We start from the raw sequence: 25,556 nt of genomic DNA on the forward strand, positions 1-25,556 counted from the left end.
TCGGATGCATTCAGTGGAAAATACAATGGGGAGAGTTATATACACAGAGAACATGAAACAATGGGTGTTACCATACACACTGTAAGGAGAGTGATCACTTAAGGTGAGCTATTACCAGCAGGAGAGTGCGTGGGGTGCGGGTGGGGGGGAACCTTTTGAAGTGATAATCAAGGTGGGCCATTTCCAGCAGTTGACAGGAACCTCTGAGGAACAGTGGGGGGTGGGAATAAACATGGGGAAATAGTTTTACTTTGTGGAATGACCCATCCACTCCCAGTCTCTATTCAAGCCTAAGTTAATTGTATCCAGTTTGCAAATTAATTCCAATTCAGCAGTCTCTCGTTGGAGTCTGTTTTTGAAGTTTTTTTGTTGAAGAATTGCAACTTTTAGGTCTGTAATCGAGTGACCAAAGAGATTGAAGTGTTCTCCAACTGGTTTTTGAATGTTATAATTCTTGACGTCTGATTTGTGTCCATTTATTCTTTTACGTAGATACTGTCCAGTTTGACCAATGTACATGGCAGAGGGGCATTGCTGGCACATGATGGCATATATCACATTGGTAGACGTGCAGGTGAACGAGCCTCTGATAGTGTGGCTGATGTGATTAGGCCCTATGATGGCATCCCTGAATAGATATGTGGACATAGTTGGCAACGGGCTTTGTTGCAAGGATAGGTTCCTGGGTTAGTGGTTCTGTGGTGTGGTGTGTGGTTGCTGGTGTACGTTCTACATAGCAACAGGTTCAATAAGATATATATTTTTATGGTAGTCTTAAGAAGGACAGAGATACTTATATTCTATTTATTTTAAAATACACAGATTCTCACTCTTAATTTGATTTACCTAATCAATGACCAGATTCTGCCGCCCTTATTCACAGTGAATGGTATCTTAAATCACTTATTGTCCTATTGATTACCTGTGAATACTACTCAGAGAGAGCAAGGATAGCAGAATTGGGCCATAAATGATTTTGGTCATGTGATGGAGACAGAGACATTTTTAATTTTGTTTCTAGGTAACTGGATGTTTTTGTTTAACTTTGTTTTGATTATGGTATGGGGCTTGTTTAATACTGTATAGACAAATGGCATTCTTTATGTTATATTTAGCTTTATTCTCTCTATATATTAAGATTGTTTGTATTAATTTCTATTTTGAGGCCTGATTCTTTAGGCCTTACTAAAGCTAAACTGCAAATCAGTAGGAATGTTGGATAAGTAGGGGATGCTGGATCAGGTCTCTTATCATATATTTTATCTGAACCAAAGATAATATAGTTGTAAATTGACTGTATGTTACAAATCCCTGTAATAAGTTAACATATAAATAAGAAACAGATTTTGGAACCTTTTCTCATGTTGGAAAGCACTTACTCATGATCAACTTCAATGGATTTCAGTGGGACTCCATGTGTAAGTGCTCACTAACATGAGTAAGGGTTCTAAAATGTGGCCCTAAATGTTTCTAATATGCACATTAGTGTATTCATAGCTTCTAAAGCTAAGTGTGAGCTCCTAAATGATTTATACATGCATTATCTATCCAATATTATGCTTTAAGACAAAGACGTAATAATCATTAAACATTATTTTGAATGTTTGGAATACAAAATATTACTAAAATGCCTCTTTGTTCTATGCTTCTATTGCCACTGTACAGAAATGAGACTAGTAGCTCACGAAAGCTTATGCTCAAATAAATGTTAGTCTCTAAGGTGCCACAAGTACTCCTTTTCTTTTTGCGAATACAAACTAACATGGCTGCTACTCTGAAACCTGTCATTATGCAAGGCACTGAATTTAGCCGTATGGAGTGGAAATCTATCAACTTCATGAGGAATGCATCGGACGAAGTGAGCTGTAGTTCATGAAAGCTTATGCTCAAATAAATTTGTTAGTCTCTAAGGTGCCACAAGTACTCCTTTTCTTTATGTACAGTATGTGATTGCAGGGAATGGTTGCTTTATGTCTAGAGCAGTGGTTCTAAAACCTTTTTTTTCGCAGACCACTTGAAAATTGCTGAGGGTCTTAGCAGACCACTTAATGATCTTTCCAAATGTTGTTTGTACTGTTAGCTAACTATTGTAAAGCGCTTTGGATAAAAGCGCAATATAAAAAAAACCCTTAATAATAATTAACTTTTGTTCTACAAATAAAGCACAACTCATATTTTAATATCAGTAGTCTTACCTTTCTAATGAGATGGATGTGCCCCCTCTCCCCTGCCACAGCAGGCACAGAGCTGAGGCTGGGAAGGAGGGCCGTCTTTCCCCGGCAGCCACAACCCTGGAGCTAGGGAAAGTCACCTCCTTCTCTGGCCGCCGCAGCCCTGCATATCCCAAATTCCCCCCATCCCCTCTTCTCACCCCACCCCCTCTCCCACCTACCCCCTATTCCCCCCAAGGCCACCACCTCACCTTACATGTGCGTCTTCTCCAGGGTCCAGGCACCTAATTAGTGGAGCCATGCCTGCATGGCTCCACTAATTAGGTGGGTGGCCTTTCATTCTGTAATGTGCAGCCACCTAGTTGCGCGCCTTAGAGAGAACTATCCGCAGACCCTCTGAATGGAGCTTGCAGACCACAGTTTGAGAACCTCTGGTGTGAAGAGACTGCTTGATGTCTGTGTGAAAGCAAGGACAAACTCCAGGATGGGAGCACAGAAAACTGCACAGGATAGAGCTGCATTAGGTCACCTTTTAAGGTATGAATTTTTGACATTTGCTATTTTTTTTCCAGGAGAAAGTCTTCAAAATGGTATTTTAGGCCATTCCATATAATGTAACACTCAGTCTGAATGTTAAAGGGGCTTTCAAGGAGTTCTTATTGGCCCAAGAAACTCTAAACATGTTGTCAAGAAATAATTATTGTCGTATATTTCAGTATGATTAAAGCAATTTAATTAGTGACTCTAATGTTTAGGCAAGCTGCAAGCCTGCCAGAAAGAAAAATCTATTCAGAACACTGAATAACAAGAAAGTTGAAGACAGAATGTCAGAATCTCATTAACATTTAAGATGATGCTGTTTGTAAAGCCACTGAATAACTATTTGATTCTGATATGTATTGAAGTGCCACTTCATCTGTTTTTGTTTCTGAGCTAGTTCATGCAGAGATACAGCAATCCTCTCACCTCCAATAATTTAGGGCTAGATTGTAATTGTACAGTCTGCTCTGAGTAAAGAGCAATGAGTAGCTGCACTGCCCCAGGAATAAACCAAGGAGGGAATTGTGACTCTTGTATAACTCCACGTGAAGACAAATCCTTGAGAGCTACAATTCTCTCTGGTTTCCCCCTTTGCTCCAGGGGAAAGTAATCTGCTACTGGTTTATTCAGTATCAGATTATGTCCCCTTTCGCACTAGTTTAGCTGTGATGGTCTGTAAGCTGGCCCAGGCAGAGGCAAGGCTCTGTCATTTCCCAACTCTGCCCACCCACCTGAATGGAGTGGGAAGTAGCAATCTCACAGAGGCTGCTCTACGCTTGTCACATAACCCACATAAGGGAATAACAGAGCACATTATGTCCCATTACTCCATTTCACAGGCATACGGGGCAAGTCACAATTTGCCCATAAATAAGAAGAAAACACAAAATTAATATAGCACTTTAAATACATCAGCAAGAAATATGTAAGAGCTGAAATATGTAAGAAAGATTTGGATACTTTTTATAGTTGGTAGATTAATTTACTTGTATTGCAAAGGAGATGAATGCAGATTAATTTTATGTATCAAGCCATTTAAACGTCCTTACTCAGATAAGATTGCCTTTCTTGTTGAACAGCATGTTGACAAATGGTTTCCATACAGAAGCATCTTCACTTTCAAGAAAATCTCCATCATTCTCAGTTGAAGTCACTTTAAAAAAAAGTGACAACACATTTTATTTCATTATAAAGTTATAGTTATCTTGTATTTGTCCATTTATTAGACCAATCCTACTCAAACTGAAGTCAGTGGCAGAACTCTTGCTAATGTCAACAGGAGCAGGATAGGCTTGAAATTTATTTCATGTAAAGTTAACTGTTTTACACTGTTGTAAATTTTCTGGACTTTAAAAGAAACAGCGTAAGAATGAAACCACCATAGGCACAAATCAAAAGTCAGATTCTGCTACGTTTATGATGAGTAGTACTTTCCTTCACATATAGTCCCTCTGAAATCAATTAGATTACTCAAGGAGTAAGATACTACTACTCAGCATGATTAGGAGAATGCAGAATTTGGTGGAATTGTTTCCTTTCTGCTATTGGAGTTATGCATTGTCTAAAATGAAAAGTAAAATTGATGTTTATATATGTTCAAACGCCACAGTATTTTAAAATTCCAACTTTAAAGTTGTGAGTGCATATTTAAAGATATTAAACACTAAGATCAAAGATCCAAACTCAGGTCTTGATGTTGATGAGCTCAGCAGTGCAGATTTAAGAGTTTTAAAATGATGTGTCCAGGGTTACAAAAAGATTAACTGGAAGAGCCAGAAATAGTACCTAGGCCTCCTAATCTATAGTCATCTGCTCTACTCAATAGGTCACAATCCCAATTAAATAATTAAAAGAACACTAATATAATATATTTTAATTAAGCACATTGTAGGACTTGTATAGCACTAGTATTAGGGTTTTTGTGGGCTCATGGGTTTCTTCATGCTGTTACTGTACTCCCTGAATGTGTGTTAATATGTGGATTTAAATTTATTTTGATGAACTGCAGAGAATGAGCGAGTTATTTGTATTATTTTGTATAAATATTGTTGCACCTCAGTTTACCTGCTTGATATTACTCTGCCTATCTGCATAGAGTTACATCTAAGGAGGCTGCTGGGGAAAACAAACAGGAAATGAAAAAGCGTCAGAGATAACGTAACTCCAATGAGAATAGGGACCATAAAGGACGAGCAGGGCAGCTATTAATTCGGAAATACCCATCTGCCTGGATCCAGCTAGGTGAGCAGGTCTATTTTGCCCAGACCTAAGCCTAATATCAAAGGGACACTAAACTGTTGAAGGTCCCTGCACAGGAGGAAGAGGGTGTGTGGAGAGCAGAGGCTGGAAGTAAGTCTGACAGGTGCTGTCTGTCTCTCCCAGGCCAGGAGTAGGGGTGTCTGGGCTGAATGAAACTTTTCTAAAATTTGCAAGGAAAGAATCATGCTTAGGTAAGACCCAGCTTATCGGACTTTCATTGTTTTATCCTTTTTCTCTGTTTATATGCCTTTGGGTGAATAAATAACTGTTTTGCAGAAGCTGTTTTTGAGTCACTTTAATCAGCCACTGGTCACAGGCTCCTGGAAGAAAAGGACTTACAGGTGCCAAACACTGTTGGGCCTGTCACGTTATCACCGTTGCTAAACAGGGGGGCTGTGGCCCAGACACTCATTCTAAGAGTGGTAGGACTACATGGTACCACCTAGAGAGGGATGAAATTAGTGAAACTGGTCACCAGAGCGTATGTATTAGAGACAGATTAAAAGGGGTCTCAAGTGCAGCTGACAGCTCATGCCAAAGGGGAAACATTATTATTCATTTTTTTGGTTTTGTTGTTGTCATCTAGGTTGGTACATGGGTAAGATGTGCATGTATTATAAGTGTGTGGTTATATTATATGTTCAGATGACTCATGAAAACAGAGCTTACCGGCTGAGTGGATAGCATGGCAGGCTCATGGATGCCCTGAATCCAAATTTTGCTCAGGTCAGTGCCTCACTGAGATTTTAACTTTGATTTGAAAGAAAGATGACTTTTTTATGTACCAAGAAATATATTTAAACAAATAAATATGCTTAGTAGTAGCGGGAGGGTAGAAGATATTTAAATGTTGAGCCTATCAGTTATCCTTTACTATTCTTACATTCGTATTGTGAAAGGAATAACTGGAACAGGAGCTGGCTTTCATTTTCTTTTGTGCAAGGTGATCCCCTGCAGCCAGGGAAGTGCTTGTCTCAGCTGCAATATGAATGCAACACATAGGGAACATCTTGCACACACTACCAGGGAACATTTTCACTCTCCCTGCCCCCAGCATCTAAATTTTTTTGCTAATTCAATAGTACATTTGTTGACTCAAGATACAGAAGGAGTAAAAAAGGAACACAAAAGCACACTGAAGAAATTCTGACCAGAAAAGGATAAAAGCAACTGTAAGTCCTTAGACTCCCTGCAGGTTTGGAAGACATCAAATGCCAAAGATAATCCATAAAAGTGCCTAAGAACACTCCACCCAAAAAGAGATAGCGATCAAGCAATCTGAACACATTGGCTAACAAGATTCCTACACCTATCCTTCTCCACATGCAGCATTTACAGGACTGCAGAGAAATTGAATAAAAATATTGGCACTTTGTCAGTGATATATGGTTTTGTTTTGCTCTTATTGAAGTCATTGCAAAATTTTCACTGGCTTCAAAGAAAACAAGAATGGGCACATAATGTCCATTTTATAATGAAGCATATAGCCTCACATTTCCTGGGACCAACGCAGCTTCAAGAACACTGCAAATAAAACATGTGATGTCACATTTGTTCATCAGTACAACTATTATTAGCTGGAACCGTGAGTAGGCTAAATGCCATTTTAACAGATGGGCATGAATAAAGACATGCCAGAGAGCCTGTATGTGAATCAATTTTAAATATTAGTTTGCATTCCCATCCAGGAATATCAAAATGGCAATCTGTGTAGAGCTCACATATGAAATTGAGAAAATATGCTGTTGCTTCTCTGATTCAGAGCTGGATAATTTATAAATATGTGCCTCTGTTATTATTGTATGAGTTGGTTTTAACGACTCAGCATTACATAGCATTAAAAAGTAACCCCCCACCTCAAGCAATGTGGGTTATTGTGGATCCCATGCTTCTAAGGGACGAAATCAACTCAGATATCATAGTTCAGTCTGAAAATGTTGTACCCATGTTATTACCAGGATACCCCTAAGATATTATAGGAAAAAAGTCTCAGTTTTTTCAGTTTATTTGCCTTATATCTTAGACAGCACTTTGTGTATACCATTTCCCTCTTTCCCCAGTATGGGGGGTTTATTAGTTCCATTGTAGTGTATGGGTCCCTTCCCACCCCACAAAACAATGAGAGTGGGGGGCATTTTAAAAAATAGGGCAATATGATTGTAAAACAAAAGGAAAAAATATCAGCATATGGTGGATGCATCATATTACTGATATCCACTTGAGCATATCATTTTCCTGGGGATTAGAGACCTGTCATTCCTTCTTTTCCCAACTTTCCTTTTAATATGCATGATCTTTGGCAGAAAACAGGGTGCATTTAATTTGAGAATTTAGTGGAGAACTTTACATGAGAATATAGATTATTTGAGCAGATTTATATCAATATCTCTGTGTGGGAAACGTAGCGATGCAGCACTCTGGTCACTGCAACTACTGTAGTTGCTCTGAAGTAGCCCTATTAGAAACAGCTGTGCTTAACTGTTGGATTGGGGTGGGCTGAGGAGAGCCCAACAGGCTAATGAACCCATTAGCCAAGAGGTAGAAAAGGCACAGGGAGGACATCCTCAAGGGGAAGAGAAAGATTGCCAGAGCCATAGAGAGGAGCACTATGCTGAAGCTTCCAGTTACCCACTGAGGCAGCTACTGATTATATTATTTGTTAAGCACCAACAATGTCCCAAGTGCTGTTCAAAATGTAAACAAAGACAATCCCTTCCCTGAGAAGCTTGGGGAAAAAAGTGTTTCTGCAACCCAAAAAGCATACAGTTTGAATATTTTGGCTGGTGCAAAAGCCTCATCTGTAATATGGAAGTCTGTTGTCATAACCCACAGGCCTTGAACCTAGGTCTGCAGGAGCTGCATGCTCCAACCCACCACTTAGCAGCCTGCTGACAACTGCTTACCCAGGACCCATGAAGTCCAGTTCCACTCTGAGGCTCCACCCCAAGGTCCTATTGGTGGAATCCCAGAGCAGCCAATTGGCCCATTAGGCATACTTTAGCCAGCAGCAAGACCAGGAAGCTGTCTGAACAACTGGGATCAATCTTGCTCCAGACTGTGTGCCTTTTGCATCCTGCTTCTGTGGCTTGACTCCTGGTTTCTGATCTCCACTTTGACCACCTGGTATCCTGACACAGCCTGCCTCCGGTTACTGACTTGTGGTTCTGATCTCAAGTTTGTCTTCTGCTTCTGATCTCCTGGTAGCCTGACCCAGCTGACTCCCACCTCCTGTCTTGTTGTTTGGCGGCCCACGACCTGGCCATAGCACCTGCATTTAATTAGCTTCAAACAAAGCCCTAGAATTGCAAAAAAAGTGTTTAACAAAACCAAACACATTGATAAATCATTTTTTATGTTCCATTTGATATGGTAAAAAAAAATTGATGCCTGTCATTGCACAAACTAAAAGCATACTATACAAACATACCAGTCATGCAAATGCTTATATGATTACCTTTATACATCAATAGTCCTACTGAGTTCAATTACATGACTCGTGTGTAAAGTTATTCACCTGCCCGTTTTCAGGATCAGGGCTGCTGACAGTGAAATGTAAGAATAGGGGGCTATTGCTATCTAATTATTTTCTGTTTAGATGTCCTCTTAAAATGGTTTAATTTGGGAGCATTTCCAAATGAAGCATTCTGCTGCCAATCACAAGTTTTCCTGCCAAAAGTTCATTTTTTTCTTTTTCTTAACAATTATTAAATGTTATTAACTATTCTCACAAGTCACTTGTTTTCATTTATATTACCCAACTCTTGTTCTCACACATGGTCTTTACAGCAACCTTAACAATGTTAAGGAAGAAAATTTTTCCTAATTAATGGACTGGGTGACAGTTCACTGTGCCAATCTGTTAATATAACAGATTATGAGGTCACTATTAAGACTTTGCGTGAGAGTGCAAATTGGGGTATGTATTTCTTTTCAATATCTATTGAAGATTGCATGTGTGTTATTGATAGTGTGTGGGAAATGTGAAGGTGGCAATGAATGCTGGACACTTTCACTTTATTTCCATATTTGTAAGATTCTGGGCTGGTGAGATATATCTTGGTACAAGTTTAACTGTCACTAAATAATTTTTTTTATTAACTCTTAATTACCTATTATCTCATATTCCTGCTACTTTATATTTTCTGGTCTCTTTGTAGTATTGCTGTGTGATCACACACAATTATACACTTAATCCAATCTATATATCAAGTACATAAACTGTCTTTGGCCTCTCCCTAATAGTACTGTGCATATAGACACACACAAAGGTTTTCAAGAATAACTAATGATTTTGGATGCTCAACTTGAGGCACCTCATGGTGTCCTGGTTTTCAGAAAATGCTCCTCCTCTAACCTCCAAAAACCAGGTTCCAGGGAGGTTATGGGAGGGAGGGGAGGAGCTGATCGGCAGGGCTGCCGGCGGGCGGGAGGCGCTGGGGGGGAAGGAGGGAAGCTTGGCTGCTGGTGGGTGCTAAATTGGGCACTCAAAAATTGAGGCACTTGTAATCATTTGTCATGTTTGATAACCTTGGGGATTTACACATATGTCTTTATGCCCTGCAGTTATTCAATTACCCCACCTTATTCTGTGATCTTGTTGGTTTACACAAGCTAAGCAGAAGTAGGACCTGTCAAGTTAAAATTCCTTTTCAAAGGGTGAACAGAACCCTTAAGGTAGGACTTAAATGGTGCATAGGTCTTGTGTTGACCCTCTGCACGAGGTTGAATTTCACCAGCTGTACTTGTGTGGTAGATTACAAAAGAGCACATGATTGCTGTAGCAATTATTGATGCTGCAGGAAATGGCATATCTCCAAGTGAGTGAGTACTGAACCAGCCTACGGTCTAATCTCCACTCGGCTATACCATCAAACTGATATGCTAGAGAAGAGAATAAAGCCCATTGGGCTAAGGGCATTTTGCTACTAAAGTTAGTGTTCTGTATGAGATACAAAACCAAGATCATAATCACTGCTGGTCATTAGCCCCCAAGCTTCCAACCCGGCCCTGCTTCTCCCTGCCCCTGACCCCTCCAATCCCTGCTCTGCCTCTTCCTCCCCTTCCCTCCCAGTGCCTCCTGTATGCCACAGAACAGCTGATCCGCGGCGGGAGAGGGAGGAATTGATCAGTGGGGTTGCTGGCAGGGGTGGGGGGAGGAAGGAGGGGAGTTTGGCTGCCAGTGGGTGCTAAGCACCCACTAATTTTTGTCCCTGGGTGCTTGCTGGAGCACCCACAGAGTCGGTGCCTATGACCTAGACCGTGGCACCTTTTTGTTTGTTAACCCTGGTATCCTGGCCAAATTCAAATTTAGATTTTGATATTATTTGTGAAGCACTTTGAAGATGCAAAAAACCATAGTTTAGCATTATTATTATTAAATGTTAAATGTTCTAAAATGCTGTGTAGTTTTGCTGTACACTGTGAGGCTACATCTAAACCATGACCTAGGGGTGTGATCCCCTGCTCATGTACACATACTTGTGCTAGCTCTCATTAAGCTAGCACAAGTATAAATAGCAGTGTAGCCGTGGTAGCAGGAGTGTGGAGTGCATACTCACTGATTTCAGGTGGGTTTGTACTCGGCACGGCACAGGCCAGCCATACCTCTGCTACCTGTACTACTGTGGCTACGCTATTATTTATATTCATGTTAGCTTGATGAGCGCTAGTGCCTGGGTAGATGAGCAGGGGTATCACACCCTTAGCTCATAGTGTAGATATAACCTTAAAGAATGTCTTTGCTGCAAAGTTAGTTTGGGTGACTGGCTCCCAGGTCTGAGCACCCAGGTTTGCCTAGCCTGAGTGTGGACAGCCATACGGCAAAGCTGGACAGCCATACTGGAAAGCCATACACACATTCAAGTTCATGTACTCACTGGTGCTCCAGTCCCTGGGGTGTTTCGCTAGGACTTCTGGGAGCATGTTCCTTGATTCTTTGTCCTGCAGTAAACTGAGTATGATTTTTCCCCATGAACTGTGGGAAAACTTGCCTGTCCTTGGCATTTAAGGATTATCAGCACTGGAGTGATTTAGCATGCATCCACACTGTAACGTGGGTGCGTTACTGGCGCAAGTGAAAGCAGACCCTAGGCTCTAACTTACACCCACGGCTGTGTCAGCTAGCTCAGGTTGAAAGCTCCACTAAACTCTGTGAAAGGCAAGGTGTGTGCATGTGTGAATTAGAGGGGGCTGGAGGCGCAATGCCTGTGTAAGAGCCTGGGCTAACTTTGCAGTGAGAACATACCCGTTAACAGCTCATAGAGTAGAATGCATTTCAGTGGTCAGGGCATTTAGGGTCTGCATCTACAAGTTATTGAGCAGTCTGGCCTGATCTCGGAAAGCACTTTAACATGTGAGTAGTCTCAGAGATGATGGGACTGACTTACATGGATGAAGCATGTGCTTGAGTGCTTTGCTGGATTGAGCCAGAACGGTCAGCACTTTGCAGGATTGAGTCCACTCTTCCAAACATTTACTATAGAACATGTGATAGTTTGCAAAAATTTCTGTGTAAAACGTATGATTTTATGAAACTGCTGTACTATTGAATGCCTCAGTGTATAGTGAATTAGCTATTTGCTCACAGGGTTTATGTCATGTAGCTCCCAAGCAAGTCTATACAGGTGAACAAGAACAACAAGAAATCATTAACCTGAATGGTCTTCCATTCAGGTTGGAAGCAACCTGGAACAATGAGATGGATGCAAGTTGTCTGCAGGGTTTGGTGTTGGCACAATGGAAAACCCACAGCAGAAGCAAAGAAACAAGGTGTTAGAATAGCTTTTAAAAACACAGACTCTGAGTGATTCAGGAAACACAAAGGGACATACGCTGAGTTGGGGAACCCTTTGAGCACCAGACCTGAACCAGCTAATGGGAGCTTGCTGCAGGAGTCAAAAGAGACTCCCTAATCAGGAAGACAAAACGGAGCTAGAGGAGTGGGATCCAGGAGACCTGGGACCCCTGAAAGCACTGATCAAAACCCAAAGAAGAATGCTCAGGAGTGGTGAGGACTCTGAGCCGGGAATTGCAAGCAGGTGTTTATTTTGCCTAGAATTTTGTATCTCTTCTGATTTGTCTTTGAGTACAGTGGTTTAGGAATTCCTCTATAAAGTCTGTTTGTTACTTGTTTCAAACTATAAACCAGTGTACCTCTTGAGGATGGAGCTTGGGAAGAATGTTCTTAAGTTATGCGGGAGGGTTCTGCATTGGTCTTGGGACCTAGGGCAGCTGGCCCATGGAATCATATTCCACAGAAGTGGCATAAGACAGAAAATCAGTGCCCTAGAGGCCAGGACCAGAGACAGGCTGGAGCCTGCCCAAATGCAAGAGAGTTTAGAAGCACACAGATCCAGCATGCAGGTCCAAACCCAGTAGGCTGGTGAGTGTCTGCACAGGGGAACTCAATCAGGACTCTGACAGAGAAAATAGGGTTACTCATGTTAGTAAAAACCACTATGAAGACTGATTGTAAAGTGCTTTGGGGATTAAAGGTACTATATAAATTATCCACAAAGGGTCACACTTTTAATCGCAGGTGCCTAAAATGTGCTTATGGACACTTATGCATATGGTGTCCATATACGCTTAAGACAGGTTTCAGAGTAACAGCCGTGTTAGTCTGTATTCGCAAAAAGAAAAGGAGTACTTGTGGCACCTTAGAGACTAACCAATTTATTTAAGCATAAGCTTTCGTGAGCTACAGCTCACTTCATCGGATGCATACTGTGGAAACTGCAGAAGACATTATATACACAGAGACCATGAAACAATACCTCCTCCCACCCCACTCTCCTGCTGGTAATAGCCCATCCAAAGTGACCACTCTCTTTACAATGTGTATGATAATCAAGTTGGGCCATTTCCAGCACAAATCCAGGTTTTCTCAGCCCCGCCCCCCTTTTCCAAAAACCACACACACAAACTCACTCTCCTGCTGGTAATAGCTCATCCAAACTGACCACTCTCCTTACAATGTGTATGATAATCAAGGTGGGCCATTTCCAGCATAAATCCAAGTTTAACCAGAACGTTTTGGGGGGGGGGCGGGGTAGGAAAAAACAAGGGGAAATAGGCTACCTTGCATAATGACTTAGCCACTCCCAGTCTCTATTTAAGCCTAAATTAATAGTATCAAATTTGCAAATGAATTCCAATTCAGCAGTTTCTTGCTGGAGTCTGGATTTGAAGTTTTTTTGTTGTAAGATAGCGACCTTCATGTCTGGAATTGCGTGACCAGAGAGATTAAAGTGTTCTCCGACTGGTTTATGAATGTTATAATTCTTGACATCTGATTTGTGTCCATTTATTCTTTTACGTAGAGACTGTCCAGTTTGACCAATGTATATGGCAGAGGGGCATTGCTGGCACATGATGGCATATATCACATTGGTGGATGTGCAGGTGAACGAGCCTCTGATAGTGTGGCTGATGTGATTAGGCCCTGTGATGGTGTCCCCTGAATAGATATGTGGGCACAGTTGGCAACGGGCTTTGTTGCAAGGATAGGTTCCTGGGTTAGTGGTTCTGTTGTGTGGTATGTGGTTGTTGGTGAGTATTTGCTTCAGGTTGGGGGGCTGTCTGTAGGCAAGGACTGGCCTGTCTCCCAAGATTTGTGAGAGTGTTGGGTCATCCTTCAGGATAGGTTGTAGATCCTTAATAATGCGTTGGAGGGGTTTTAGTTGAGGGCTGAAGGTGACGGCTAGTGGCGTTCTGTTATTTTCTTTGTTAGGCCTGTCCTGTAGTAGGTGACTTCTGGGAACTCTTCTGGCTCTATCAATTTGTTTCTTCACTTCCGCAGGTGGGTACTGTAGTTGTAAGAATGCTTGATAGAGATCTTGTAGGTGTTTGTCTCTGTCTGAGGGGTTGGAGCAAATGCGGTTGTATCGCAGAGCTTGGCTGTAGACGATGGATCGTGTGGTGTGGTCAGGGTGAAAGCTGGAGGCAAGTAGGTAGGAATAGCAGTCAGTAGGTTTCCGGTATAGGGTGGTGTTTATGTGACCATTGTTTATTAGCACTGTAGTGTCCAGGAAGTGGATCTAATCGAAAGAATAGTAAATATGGCAGGCGACCAGCTTGGCTTAACGGTGAAATCCTAGCGGATCTTAAACATTAAAAAGAAGCTTACAAGAAGTGGAAGGTTGGACATATAACCAGGGAAGAGTATAAAAATATTGCTCGGGCATGTAGGAATGAAATCAGGAGGGCCAAATCGCACCTGGAGCTGCAGCTAGCAAGAGATGTCAAGAGTAACAAGAAGGGTTTCTTCAGGTATGTTGGCAACAAGAAGAAAGCCAAGGAAAGTGTGGGCCCCTTACTGAATGAGGGAGGCAACCTAGTGACAGAGGATGTGGAAAAAGCTAATGTGCTCAATGCTTTTTTTGCCTCTGTCTTCACTAACAAGGACAGCTCCCAGACTGCTGCGCTGGGCATCACAACATGGGGTGTAAATGGCCAGCCCTCTGTGGAGAAAGAGGTGGTTAGGGACTATTTAGAAAAGCTGGATGTGCACAAGTCCATGGGGCCGGACGAGTTGTATCCGAGAGTGCTAAAGGAATTGGCGGATGTGATTGCAGAGCCATTGGCCATTATCTTTGAAAACTCGTGGCGAACGGGGGAAGTCCCAGATGACTGGAAAAAGGCTAATGTAGTGCCAATCTTTAAAAAAGGGAAGAAGGAGGATCCTGGGAACTACAGGCCAGTCAGCCTCACCTCAGTCCCCGGAAAAATCATGGAGCAGGTCCTCAAGGAATCAATCCTGAAGCACTTACATGAGAGGAAAGTGATCAGGAACAGTCAGCATGGATTCACCAAGGGTAGGTCATGCCTGACTAATCTAATCGCCTTCTATGGTGAGATAACTGGTTCTGTGGATGAAGGGAAAGCAGTGGATGTATTGTTTCTTGACTTTAGCAAAGCTTTTGACATGGTCTCCCACAGTATTCTTGTCAGCAAGTTAAAGAAGTATGGGCTGGATGAATGCACTATAAGGTGGGTAGAAAGTTGGCTAGATTGTCGGGCTCAACGGGTAGTGATCAATGGCTCCATGTCTAGTTGGCAGCCGGTGTCAAGTGGAGTGCCCCAGGGGTCGGTCCTGGGGCCGGTTTTGTTCAATATCTTCATAAATGATCTGAAGGATGGTGTGGATTGCACTCTCAGCAAATTTGCGGATGATACTAAACTGGGAGGAGTGATAGATACGCTGGAGGGCAGGGATAGGATACAGAGGGACCTAGACAAATTGGAGGATTGGGCCAAACGAAATCTGATGAGGTTCAATAAGGATAAGTGCAGGGTCCTGCACTTAGGACGGAAGAACCCAATGCACAGCTACAGACTTGGGACCGAATGGCTAGGCAGCAGTTCTGCGGAAAAGGACCTAGGGGTTACAGTGGACGAGAAGCTGGATATGAGTCAGCAGTGTGCCCTTGTTGCCAAGAAGGCCAATGGCATTTTGGGATGTATAAGTAGGGGCATAGCGAGCAGATCGAGGGACGTGATCGTTCCCCTCTATTCGACATTGGTGAGGCCTCATCTGGAGTACTGTGTCCAGTTTTGGGCCCCGCACTACAAGAAGGATGTGGATAAATTGGAGAGAGTCCAGCGAAGGGCAACAAAAATGATTAGGGGTCTGGAACACATGAGTTATGAGGAGAGGCTGAGGGAACTGGGATTGTTTAGTCTGCAGAAGAGAAGAATGAGGGGGGATTTGATAGCTGCTTTCAACTGCTTGAGAGGTGGTTCCAGAGAGGATGGTTCTAGACTATTCTCTGTGGTAGAAGAGGACAGGACAAGGAGTAATGGTCTCAAGTTGCAGTGGGGGAGGTTTAGGTTGGATATTAGGAAAAACTTTTTCACTAGGAGGGTGGTGAAACACTGGAATGTGTTACCTAGGGAGGTGGTAGAATCTCCTTCCTTAGAAGTTTTTAAGGTCAGGCTTGACAAAGCCCTGGCTGGGATGATTTAATTGGGGATTGGTCCTGCTTTGAGCAGGGGGTTGGACTAGATGACCTCCTGAGGTCCCTTCCAACCCTGATATTCTATGATTCTATGATCTCTTGTGTGGACTGGACCAGGCTGAGGTTGATGGTGGGATGGAAATTGTTGAAATCATGATTTGATTTCAATCATGATTTCAACAATTTCCATCCCACCATCAACCTCAGCCTAGTCCAGTCCACACAAGAGATCCACTTCCTGGACACTACAGTGCTAATAAACAATGGTCACATGAACACCACCCTATACCAGAAACCTACTGACCGCTATTCCTACCTACATGCCTCCAGCTTTCACCCTGACCACACCACACGATCCATCGTCTACAGCCAAGCTCTGCGATACAACCGCATTTGCTCCAACCCCTCAGACAGAGACAAACACCTACAAGATCTCTATCAAGCATTCTTACAACTACAATACCCACCTGCGGAAGTGAAGAAACAAACTGATAGAGCCAGAAGAGTTCCCAGAAGTTACCTACTACAGGACAGGCCTAACAAAGAAAATAACAGAACGCCACTAGCCGTCACCTTCAGCCCCCAACTAAAACCCCTCCAACGCATTATTAAGGATCTACAACTATCCTGAAGGACGACCCAACACTCTCACAAATCTTGGGAGAAAGGCCAGTCCTTGCCTACAGACAGCCCCCCAACCTGAAGCGAATACTCACCAACAACCACATACCACACAACAGAACCTCTAACCCAGGAACCTACCCTTGCAACAAAGCCCGTGGCCAACTGTGCCCACATATCTATTCAGGGGACACCATCACAGGGCCTAATCACATCAGCCACACTATCAGAGGCTCGTTCACCTGCACATCCACCAATGTGATATATGCCATCATGTGCCAGCAATGCCCCTCTGCCATATACATTGGTCAAACTGGACAGTCTCTACGTAAAAGAATAAATGGACACAAATCAGATGTCAAAAATTATAACATTCATAAACCAGTCGGAGAACACTTTAATCTCTCTGGTCACGCAATTCCAGACATGAAGGTCGCTATCTTACAACAAAAAAACTTCAAATCCAGACTCCAGCAAGAAACTGCTGAATTGGAATTCATTTGCAAATTTGATACTATTAATTTAGGCTTAAATAGAGACTGGGAGTGGCTAAGTTATTATGCAAGGTAGCCTATTTCCCCTTGTTTTTTCCTACCCCCCCCGCCCCCCCCCCCCCGACGTTCTGGTTAAACTTGGATTTATGCTGGAAATGGCCCACCTTGATTATCATACACATTGTAAGGAGAGGTTTCAGAGTAACAGCCGTGTTAGTCTGTATTCGCAAAAAGAAAAGGAGTACTTGTGGCACCTTAGAGACTAACCAATTTATTTGAGCATGAGCTTTCGTGAGCTACATCCGATGAAGTGAGCTGTAGCTCACGAAAGCTCATGCTCAAATAAATTGGTTAGTCTCTAAGGTGCCACAAGTACTCCTTTTCTTTTTATTGTAAGGAGAGTGGTCAGTTTGGATGAGCTATTACCAGCAGGAGAGTGAGTTTGTGTGTGTGGCGGGGGGGGGGGTGAGAAAACCTGGATTTGTGCTGGAAATGGCCCAACTTGATTATCATACACATTGTAAAGAGAGTGGTCACTTTGGATGCGCTATTACCAGCAGGAGAGTGAGTTTGGGGGGGGGGGGGGGGGGGGCGGGGCAGAGGGTGAGAAAACCTGGATTTGTGCTGGAAATGGTCCAACTTGATGATCACTTTAGATAAGCTATTACCAGCAGGAGAGTGGGGTGGGAGGAGGTATTGTTTCATGGTCTCTGTGTATATAATGTCTTCTGCAGTTTCCACAGTATGCATCCGATGAAGTGAGCTGTAGCTCACGAAAGCTTATGCTCAAATAAATTGGTTAGTCTCTAAGGTGCCACAAGTACTCCTTTTCTATATACGCTTAAGTTATATCTGCAAATTGTGTTCATGCCCTACTGCTGACATTTGAAAAGATGTCTTAATGCAGTTGCCTAAATAATGTCTGTTGAATATGTTCACACACACCATGCCAGCAAATTTTGCATAAAGGTTCTGTAGGCACAGTGGATGTGTGAGAAAATTTGGTTGATACAGCAAAGGTGTCTGCATATGGAAATTTGGCCCAAAATACAGTGAGAAACTAATCCTTACAGGTGGGTAACTTTAATGTAACTGCCTCTTGTCAAATGGTGCTGGCACACATCAATCAACAGAAAAGAAAAAGGAAGCTTGATTGGGCTGTGGAAATGGATGCAGTAAAGAAAAGGAACCCTTCTAATGAGGAAAGGGTAACCTTGCAGAATTTGAAGTGTTAGAGGTTTTGTGAATGTCTCAGACTATATTTTGATTCTTATTAGTACAAATTCAAAGCTTCTCCAGTAAATTTAAACCCATACCTTCCTCCAAGGGAAATATAATTTAAGACAATGCAGCTAAAAAGAGCCCACCCTATGAGGGGCACAGGGGGTAGAAACCAAATCTAGGTTGATATAAAAAAAGGCATTTGCACTGCTTTGCATATCAGCGTGCTTTATCGAGAGTAATTAATTATCCCCCCGCCATGGGAAAGGTGTATTATCCCCACTTCGTTCAAAGAGGGAAATTGAGGCAAAATTTGCACAACGTGGACGAAGCCTCCCCGGGGTCTTTGCAGGAGCCCACGGCCCTGCCCAGGCAGGCACTTGCTGAAATGCGGCCTCAGGGACGGACCGGTGACAGCCGCTACTCCTCGTTGTCACGACTCCCTGTGTTTCTGCACATGCTGCCAGGTAACACCTTGGACGGGGCAGGCGGGAGGCGAGCCCTAGGCGGCCTCCCTCAGTCCCCGGCCGCCAGGCCAGGTGTAGCGAGCAGATGGGGGACATCGATCGAGGAAGGGCCGGGCCCTCTGCGCCCACCCGGTCTAGTCTGCGGGCTGGACCCCCCTTGCCCTGCGCCGGTGTAGGATACTGCTCTGCCTAGTAATGTGCTACTTCTGGTGTACTGAGCATGCTCAGTTCATCTGCTGAAGCCACTGCGCTTCATCCTGCCCTTATTACCTATAAGATTCTGCGGACTGCTTTTGACAGGGGTTAAAAAGTGGCAAAGGGGGCGAATCGGAGCGGGGGGGGGGCAGGGTCTGAGCAGGGGGTGGAAATTTACTGGTCAGGGGGGTCAAGCAGCTGGAGGCAGCGTTAGGAGAGGGGCTAAATGGCAAAATCAGGGATGAGGGGAGAGGAGGAGGAGTTAAGCCCAGGAGTGAGGCGCTGGCAGAGGGTTTCAGAGGGCAAAACCCAGCGCAGGCAGGGGCAGAGGAGATAGCAGTTAGCCCAGTGGGACTGAGACACCAGTGTTTGCAAAAATGGTGGGGGGGAAAAGGGGTTTTTTTATTTTCCCCTCTCACAGACAGCACCTCTCAGCACGGGCTTACCAGAGCTGGGTTCTTAAAGGCACAGGCACAGGGCTGAGTTCTTAAAGGCACAGGCATCCCAATCCTAGTTAAAAGAAAGGGAGTACTTGTGGCACCTTAGAGACTAAGCAATTTATTTGAGCATAAGCTTTCGTGAGCTAAAGCTCACTTCATCGGATGCATACTGTGGAAAGTATAGAAGATCTTTTTATACACACAAAGCATGAAAAAATGGGTGTTTACCACTACAAAAGGTTTTCCCACCCCACTCTCTTGCTGGTAATAGCTTATCTAAAGTGATCACTCTCCTTACATCCAGTCCTACTTAATTCAGCTCCTCTTTTCTGATCTAACCTACTGAGGCTATGTCTACACTACAAAGTTCAAAGCGCTGCCGCGGGTGCCAGTGCTCCTGGTAATCCACCTCGACGAGGGGATTAACTCCGAGCACTGGGAGCCAAGCCTGTCTACACTAGCGCTTTAAAGTGCTCAAACTTGCTGCGCTCAGGTGTGTGTGTGTGTGATTTTTCACACCCCTAAGCCAGCAAGTTAGAGCGCTTTAACTTGCCAGTGTAGATAATCCCTGAGATTTAATTCAGTGAAACATTTTGCATATATCCCCTCAGAAACAAAGAATCCCTTATCACTGTATCTGAATGTATAGAGCAGTGGTTCTCAAAGCCGGTCTGCTGCTTGTTCAGGGAAAGCCAGCACACCCATTGGCCTGGAGCGGCAAACCACGGCCAGTGGGGGCTGCAATCGGCTGAACCTGCGGATGCGGCAGGTAAACAAACCGGTCCGGTGCGCCAGAGGTTTTCCCTGAACAAGCGGCGGACCGGCTTTGAGAACCACTGGTATAGAGTCTCCGAGCAGTTTCCCAAGTTGTCTGATCTGCTGGGATTCCCTGAATTCCGTGAAATTTTAATTCTAATTTTTTCTTTTCATTTTTAGAGCAGATGTTTATTCTGTTGGATCATCTGACTTCCACTCTGACTGAATTTCTGGCCTATTGTCAAAACTTTGTTCTGAGTCAATCCACCAATGGGGATTGCATTTTTGTAACTGTTATTTTGCCTCTCAGTCTAGCCCTTAGTGTTTTTCCGTATGCCATTGTGTACAACTTGATTCTTAAATATTCAATAAAGGCAGTATACTATCTCCTATAATGTCTTTCTCCCTGGAAAAAAATCTCTTGTAATTTTTGCAGGAAATTAGAACTGCTATCGTGGGTCAGACCAATAGTCCGCCTAATCTAGTATCCTGTCTTGTGACAGTGGCCAATGTCAGGTGCTTCTAAGGGAATGATCAGACCAGGTAATGACACATTGAACCATCCCATTGTCCACTCCCAGCATCTGGCAGTCAAAGGACGGTTTAGGGACATGCGGAGCATGGGCCTGCATCCCTTGATTATCTTGGCTAATAGCCAATGTACTTACCCTGAGGGACTGATCTAATTCTTTGTTCAACCCATAGTTTTGCCTTTCAAAATATAATGAACACACATCTACAACTCCAAGATACCTTTACAACCACAAGAATTCTAAAATCATGAGTTATACACCCTCGAGTCAAGAAATTTTAATAAATAAATCTTTTTTTTTATGTGTCTCTTTGTTCCTGAGCCTGTAGGGTGCAGTAAGGCCAGTTCCAATGCCTTGACCCTAAACACCTGAATGAATCTTAATCTACCCTCATACTCCCAAACATTTAATATACCTAAGGCCATATCCACACTTTAAGTGTGGGTTAACTCAAGTTATGTCAGCACAGAGTCACTACGGTTACTATGTCACTTGTGTGCATGTCTCCTGGACTCCTTGTCTCAGCAGTCAGGATACTCACCAGAAGCACTTGTATAGATTCAGAGTGAGGTGCACCACGAATAGATATCCTACTGTCCAACCTCTGTATTTTGGGACGCTTTGGTTTGGTTTGGCAGTGTATGCTGGGTACTAAACAGGTCAGATTGGGGTGGTTGTGGCCATGGGATCCAACTTCTTATAATGCATTGTTAACCACCCACTAATTTTATTTGTATCCCATACATAAACGTATACATAATGTTTACACCTTTTTCTCTAAACCCACTAACCTGCCTGGCCCTCCTCACTGTCTGCCATCTCACACAGAATCATGGAGCTTGCATGGCTCTGCACTACTGTCATGAGCATTTGCACCCAAAGGTGCATGCTCCTTTACTATTTGCAGATCAGCAAACATACATGTGGGGTGTGACATTATACTCTACATTCTTTATGAAAATATGCTTTTGATACAGATACGACATAGCTAATATATACTTTATGCAAGGTGGCTGATGTGGGGTAGCTTCATCACATTGCAGTGTTACAGGTAGCACATCCCTATAGTTTGCAGTTTTGTGTGTGTGTGAAAATGCTATCTGTAGGACTGTGCTACCTGCAGCTACAACAGGTCCAACTTTGCTTAAAAAAGGCCATCTGATGTAGCTAATTCCTACAAATAGCAGTCTCGCATACCAGCAGTGTCAGAAACTGCTGTCTGTAGGAATTAACTTCATCACTTTGCAGTGTTACAGGTAGCATCTATACTTTGCAGTTTCATACATGGGGGAGGGGGAAGTGGTGGTTGGTGTGTGTGAATGCTATCTGTAGGACCATGCTACCTGCAGCAGTGACAGGTCCTACTTTGCTAAAAAAGGTATTTCAAGCAGTCTCACATGTAAAACCAACCTGATAGCTTTCTTTAACAGTGTAACAAGCCTACAAGCCGTAGCTGTGGCGTATCTTGCCTTTAGTAAGGCCTTTGATACTGTCTCCCATGACCTTCTCATAAACACACTATGGAAATGAAACCTAGATGGAACTAAAATAAAATGGGCATAAGGAGTGGGGCTCTCCAGGGGTCAGTTCTGGATACGTTTCTATTCAAAATTTTAATGATTGAAATAATGGCATAGAAGGTACACTTATAAAGTTTGTGAAAATTTAAGGTCTAGACAACATGACCTACGAGGGAAGATTGAAACATGATAACAGTTTTCAAGCATGTACAAATAAAGTAGCATCTTTTTACAAAAGCTGTTTCTTACAATCTACACGTACCCCTCACGGCTACAGGGAGCACGTTTCTACACATAGCAATTTCACATACACGACAGTGCAAGACACGGCCATCGACAGGCATTTGCGACATCGGGTAGCAGTTTAATACAACAGCAGTTTCTTACAATCCACACGGTTCGAGAAGCGCTACCGGTAGCACAGTACCACGCGGAGTGGTATTCTGCACTGCACCCGCCAGGGAGCCCCGTGGCCTGTCGGCTGAACTGCTCACCTCAGCCCGCGCCCGCGCGGCTCAACGGCCCCTGCTCTGCTGCCACCCCGCCCAGCAGCCGACCGCTGAGGCGCGCTCCCTGCTCAGGGTCCCTGTGCCTCTCCGATTCCCCCCCCCGCCACCCGCTGCGGCTCCATCCCTGCCGCAGCAACCGCCTCCCTGCCCCGCGCGCCCTTGGCCCGCTCAGAGCCTCACCCATGTCCCCGCCCACTCCCTCTGCTCAGGGCTGATCTCACGCTCCAGTCTTCACAGCCCCGCCCTCTGATAGCTCCCTCCCCTCGGGACTCTCGCGAGATTATGTTAAAGCGGCCGGCCTCCGCGCCCCCTCTCCGGCTCTTTCCCTCTAGGAGGGTGAGCGAGTGCGGCGCGGCGGCGGCGGCCGGGTCGGCCGCGGTGCTCTATGGGATAGTGGTGGATAGAGGCTCTCCTCGGTTCGGAGCGCTAGGGCCAGCCAGGAGCGGGGCATGAAGATGGCGGACGCCAAACAGAAGCGGAACGAGCAGCTGAAGCGCTGGCTCGGCTCCGAGACCGACCTGGAGCCGCCCGTGGTCAAGCGCAAAAAGACCAAGGTGAAGTTCGATGACGGCGCCGTCTTCCTGGCCGCCTGCTCCAGCGGGGACACGGACGAGGTGCTGCGGCTGCTGGAGCGGGGCGCCGACATCAACTACGCCAATGTGGACGGGCTCACCGCACTGCACCAGGTCCGTGCGGGGCCTGGCTCGGCTTGGGCGGGGGGGAACTGGGGCTGGGCCTGGCCGCGCGGGGGCGGGAGGGGCTCGGTGGTCGGGGCCCGGTTGGGGGCGTGGGGAGGTGCTGCCAAGCCTGGCTCCAGCTCTCAGCAGCGGGGTCTGTCCCGAGCCGATGGATCGGCCCTACGGAGGCTGCTCTTCCTCGTTTTCCCTAGTCTCTGGGATCGGCCCTACTCCACTGTCTGGGGTGGTGGCTAAACCTTTTCCTCCTCTGACTGGGGTGATCCGGGGCCCTCTCTGCCTTCCTTCCCCCGGGGACGGTGTCGGTGGGACCCCCCTGGCTATGGATAGCATGGAGGGTGTCTCTGAGAAAGCGGGGTCCGCCGGGGCCCTGCCCGCTGCGTGTCCAGGGAGGAGAGATGGCGCCCCGGAGTCTGGGGAGGTGAAGGGCAGATCCCGGAAAGGGGGTGGTGTTGGCAGGTAGGGATGGTGGGGATGAGAAACAGGGTCACTCCCATGTTTGCTGTTATCGGGAGAGAGTTCCTGCCCCCCAGACCCCTCCAATTTTTCTGCACTTTAGGGGATTAAATCTGCTTTTTGTGAAGGCGGATCATTTATTTTTCTCTGGTTTCTAGGGGGAACTAGTGTGTTGTTCTTAATATAGAAACGTTTGTCAATAGGAGACAGGCTTCTTTCTTTATTGATGGTTTCTGCCGCAGTGTGAAAGCCCTACTCTTAGGTTAGCAGTGTTTTTACAGGATATTTTTCCTGCGGTGGGAGGTTGTAAGAAGGGATTGCTTTGTCCATGGTTTTTGAACTGAGATCTAACTTTCCATTCCATTCCCCCCACCCTTAATGAAAGTGGCCGTGAAGTTTCCTCAAAATGGATGCTTTGTGCATGTTAAAGTTTTATAGCAATCTGATTGGAATCTGAAAATGTTAGCCAAATAAGGAAAGGCAGTGGCAATCCAGAGATAATGTGGGTTTGCCCGAATAGTTTTCGTTTCTGCAACAGACCAAAAACCATAGCAGCATATTAAATTAACTAAACTAAATTCAGAAAAGCAAGAATAATCTCTTTGATAGATTAATGTTTTGTTTTGAAAATTGTACCTCAGTAGTTCCAGAAAGACTTAGTAATTATGAGCTCTAGTTCGATCAGGTAAAAAAATCTTTCCAAAATAGCGCAGTGAGGGAATTCAGAGCAGTGTTGTGACTGTGTTCTCTTTCTAAACAGAAACTGGTGACTTTAGTATGTGGTAAACCTCTTGATAGTGAAATAAGTATGAGGAATGCCCCATTATTTATTGTAATAGCTAACAATAAATGGATTGCTAAGAACTGGATTTTATGCTTTTAACTCTTACTGTAATGTAAGGTGTATATACTAGCTTTACTGTTTCCTGTACAAAAGTTGTCACCTGCCTTTTCATTGTATTATTAGCCTTGATAGAATTGGTAATATTGTTGTTAGAATATTGGTAATATTGGTTATATTGTTTATATATTAACAAGTTCTTTCAGGTCCAGAATGTATAGAACTTTTAATGGTGGGAACAAAAGAAGTGTTGTTTTTTATAGTTATTGGTAGAACAACAAATTAAGACTAAGGTTTCCGTTTTTTGGCCACTCTGAGAAGCCTTTTTAAAAAGCAGGTGAGGAGGAGTCTCTTTGACAACTTTATGATACTGTAGTGCAACATTTTTAGCATTTATTAATGTCATCCTTGCCTCCGTGCTGTCAGACTTTCACCCCTCCTTAATTTGCAAGCTGACCGCAGATAGTGGGAGATCAAGATAGCTGCAAGTTTTTGGTTTTTTGCTTAAACTTCTGTTGGAGTAGTTGATACTCTAGTGTTACTACTATGGGATAACTAAAAATGGGAGGCTTCTTTTCAACTAGATGTTTGTCGACAGCAAATTGGGAGATTTAACTGTGAATTGATTGTATATTCTCCCAACCCCCTCAGGGAATGTATTGGTTGCAGTGTCCCTTTAATTGACACACAGTCTTTAGTGTAGCCAAACTTCTTTGTTGTTCATGCATTTGAGACAAAATAGAAAATGCTGCACATCTTATTTATCATAGATGGGTCTACTCTAAATGAGAGCTGTTTTGGTATGAAGTAAGGCCATGTGTACTGTAGGGAAACTTCTCAAAAGTTTAGCACTTTGCTAATGCCATTGTGACTTCACCAG

At 44.1% G+C, this 25,556-nt stretch overlaps 1 protein-coding gene and 1 long non-coding RNA gene across 4 annotated transcripts in view; one reads left to right on the top strand and one right to left on the bottom strand.

Moving 5' to 3' along the window:
- Positions 1-22,752, bottom strand: part of LOC119564476 — a 43,266-nt gene extending 20,514 nt beyond the window's left edge. The window contains exons 1-2 of one of the 2 annotated variants that reach the window (XR_005223374.2): positions 22,438-22,752; positions 3,761-3,864 (exon numbers count right to left, since the gene is read on the bottom strand). This is a non-coding gene — a long non-coding RNA (uncharacterized LOC119564476). Of the gene's footprint in view, positions 1-3,760; positions 8,267-22,437 lie in introns of both variants that reach the window. The other variant, XR_005223373.2, reaches the window with a different exon arrangement.
- An 80-nt stretch (positions 22,753-22,832) lies between these two features.
- The window catches only part of PPP1R12A (protein phosphatase 1 regulatory subunit 12A), a 208,000-nt gene continuing 205,276 nt past the window's right edge, over positions 22,833-25,556 (top strand). The window contains exon 1 of one of the 2 annotated variants that reach the window (XM_037885953.2): positions 22,833-23,370. In XM_037885953.2, coding sequence (XP_037741881.1) covers positions 23,134-23,370 — 237 coding nt within the window. In that variant the 5' untranslated portion in view covers positions 22,833-23,133. The remainder of the gene's footprint in view (positions 23,371-25,556) is intronic. The other variant, XM_037885960.2, reaches the window with a different exon arrangement.

Source organism: Chelonia mydas, chromosome 1 (assembly GCF_015237465.2).
Source record: "Chelonia mydas isolate rCheMyd1 chromosome 1, rCheMyd1.pri.v2, whole genome shotgun sequence".
Lineage (NCBI taxonomy): Eukaryota > Metazoa > Chordata > Testudines > Cheloniidae > Chelonia > Chelonia mydas.